Genomic DNA, 2,745 nt, shown 5'->3' on the forward strand with positions numbered 1-2,745 from the left:
GGAGGCACCGGGGGGAGCAGGGAGGCACCAGGGGCAAGGAGGTGCCGGGTGGGAGGGAGATCAGRGCCACCAGGAGTAGTGGGGGACAGGGAGGCACTGGGGGGATCAGGGGCATCAGGGGGCACCGGAGGCACCGAGGGAAGTGGGGGGGGGATACCGGGGGGACTGGGGCACTGCCCGGTGCTCACGACGCCTCTCCCACAGGTGCTGCCTCCACCCCGGGCTGCCCGAGGACCTGGCCGGCACGCATCCCCCCGGGGCACACAGCCTGGTCGCCATGTCCATAGGTGAGGGGGAGCGGGCTGCTCCGCACCCGGGGCCTTCCCTAGGGACTGTCGGTGCCCGGCACCAGCCCCCCGTGCCACGTCCCGGGTGGCGACGTCTCGGGCGCCCCAAACAATCGCCCTATTCTTGGCAAGGACAGTGGCTCCCTTCTGTCCCACGGCGCCCACGGCCAGGAGGTACCGGGCACCAGGCTGCCCACTGCCCGCCACAGTCCTCCTGGGGCAGCCGGGGCTTGGGGGCATCCCAACGGTGCCTATGATATTGGATTCATGCAGGTCCTGCCAAAGCCTCCCCCAAAGCGGGCAGTTYGGACCTCCTGCCTATCCCTGCACTCGCCCCAACCCACCGACGTGGAGGCTGGGAGACCCGAGCTCGTTCCCCCTTTGGCACCTTGCAGAGCTGTTGCCAGCGCCGTGGGCAGTGCTAACGGGCTTCCCAGTGTCGCTACGGCTCAGCAGGGAAGGTTGGATGTCTAAAATGCCTCCATGGGGTTTGCTGCTGGCAGCAAATCCTGCTGCTACCAAGGGCTCCAAGCTCAGAAGAGCTCAACAGCRATCAGTCCCAGGACAAGACCCTCCCAAGGGTGAGGGTCCAAGTGCTGGGTGCCCTCACATCTCGCCCTCCACTGGGCAGAGCAYCCAAGGGATCAGCTAGTTCCTCTCTCCAGCAGTGCATCCTACAGYGCAATTGCAGGAGGGATGCAAAACTCACAGCAGTTTCCTCCTCCCAGTGTGTGTGGTCCCACGTGTGACCCCCACCTGCACAGCAGAGCCATAGCCATCACTGCCCCAGAGGGTCCTGCATGGCCCCGCCGGCTGCAGAGGCTGCTGCTCCTGGGCTGAGCCCCCAGCCCATCCTGGCCCCCCTGTTCACGGCATCTCTGTTCCCAGGTTATTTCCTCGAAGACTTCGTGGACATGTTGTGCAATCAGAAACTTCAGCAGTCCTGGGAGCTGCTTTTCCATCACTCCGTGGTGAGTCCAGCGGACGCTCTCGGGGGTGCAGCACTGAGGGGGAGTGGGTCTGAGGACTGCACCTYTCATCACAGGGGTAGTCGGCGAGGTGGGGACGGACCCCCAGCACTTGCTCCACCAGGCTGGGGCTGGCAGGACCTGAGAGGGGCTCCTGGTTCTGTTGGGTCTGCCATCACTGCAGAGTCCAGCTCTGCTGGCTGCTGCTGGCTGCTGCTGGCGAGTCAGAAGGTCATTTCCACAACAGATCTAATTCAGGCCAAGACAGTGACTTAGCTAGCGGGGAGCGGATAATCTCATTAAAGAGCCCGTACAGAGAGCAGCATTGCTGGAATAAACTGAAGAAAGGTCCAAGTATGCAGCAAAGCAGCCACAGGGCGCTCTAGTGCACCAAAGCYGCTTAATCCCCTCCACGTGTCTGTCCTGGGGAGAGTCCCGGAGCCAGCAGCAGCCGTAGCCCCAGGCTGTACGTCTCYCCTCTTGCTGCATCATCCTGCTGTTTTTCCACATTCACTGTGGGAGGAAAAACCTGCTGGACCACAAGCAACAGCATTCCCCAGGCCAAAAGAGCAGGGTTAGATCTGGCTGTTCCCCTCTCCTTTTCCAGCCCGGAGTTTGTAGAAGTGTCTCCATCTCCTCCTCTGTCTGCCCCTTCTTCCCACCAGAAAAAAACGCTCAGGCCTCGTGCAAAGGTGGGGAGACTTGATCTCTTGCTGGAGGCAGCAGCACCAGCTGGAGACTGAGATGCTGACCAGTGGTTTGGCACTGACGTGACAACGGTTTGCACCTCTGCTCCACATTGCATCCAAGCATGAAGGGCTCCAGCTTGCGGCGACTGAGAGCTGCTGTTCCTGCAACCTCCTACACCCTCCTGAGGAGACATCAGCTCCCCGGTTCAGCCTCTCCTCTTTTCTCTTTCTCAGGTGATCATCTGCTTTGGTATTGCAGTGGTGCTCCATCAGTACGTCGGGTTTGCCCTCGTGGCCTTGCTGGTGGAGATTAACTCCATCTTCCTCCACCTGCGGCAGATTCTGCTCATGGCCAACCTAGTGCACACCACCTGCTACCGCCTCAACAGCATCATCAACCTGGGCACCTACGTGGTGTTTCGCATTGCCACACTAGCCTGGATGACGCAGTGGCTCTTTCTCAACCGGGAGAACGTGCCCCTGGTGACGTACGCAGTGGGCACGGTGGGCATGGCAATCATGACACCCATGAACATCATCCTCTTCTACCGCCTGCTGCGTAGTGACTTCTTCAAGTCCAGCCGGGAGGTGCARCAGGACAAGGAGAAATAGCCCCTTTCCCTGCAGGGTCCAGGGGATGAGCAGCCCCGAGGCCTGTGGAGAAGGACAGTGAGGAAGAAGAGCAGTGGAGAATGAGCATGGGTATTTCAGTATCTTGCTTGGAGGATCCACACTAACCAGAGCACCTGGGCTGCTCCAGCAGCTGCAGTTCCTGGGCCCCACGCTGCAGAGAAGGTGCTC

The 2,745-nt window shown here is 60.9% G+C and overlaps 1 protein-coding gene across 1 annotated transcript in view; it reads left to right on the forward strand.

Annotated features, from left to right (window-relative positions):
• TLCD2 (TLC domain containing 2) overlaps positions 1-2,745 on the forward strand; it is a 3,516-nt gene extending 771 nt beyond the window's left edge. The window contains 4 exon segments of the mRNA XM_026055328.1: positions 21-195; positions 198-287; positions 1,176-1,258; positions 2,179-2,745. Of these exon segments, the coding sequence (XP_025911113.1) occupies positions 21-195; positions 198-287; positions 1,176-1,258; positions 2,179-2,556 (726 nt within the window). The 3' untranslated portion in view covers positions 2,557-2,745.

This window comes from Apteryx rowi, unplaced genomic scaffold (assembly GCF_003343035.1).
Source record: "Apteryx rowi isolate R43461 unplaced genomic scaffold, aptRow1 scaffold_99, whole genome shotgun sequence".
NCBI classification, from domain to species: Eukaryota; Metazoa; Chordata; class Aves; order Apterygiformes; family Apterygidae; genus Apteryx; species Apteryx rowi.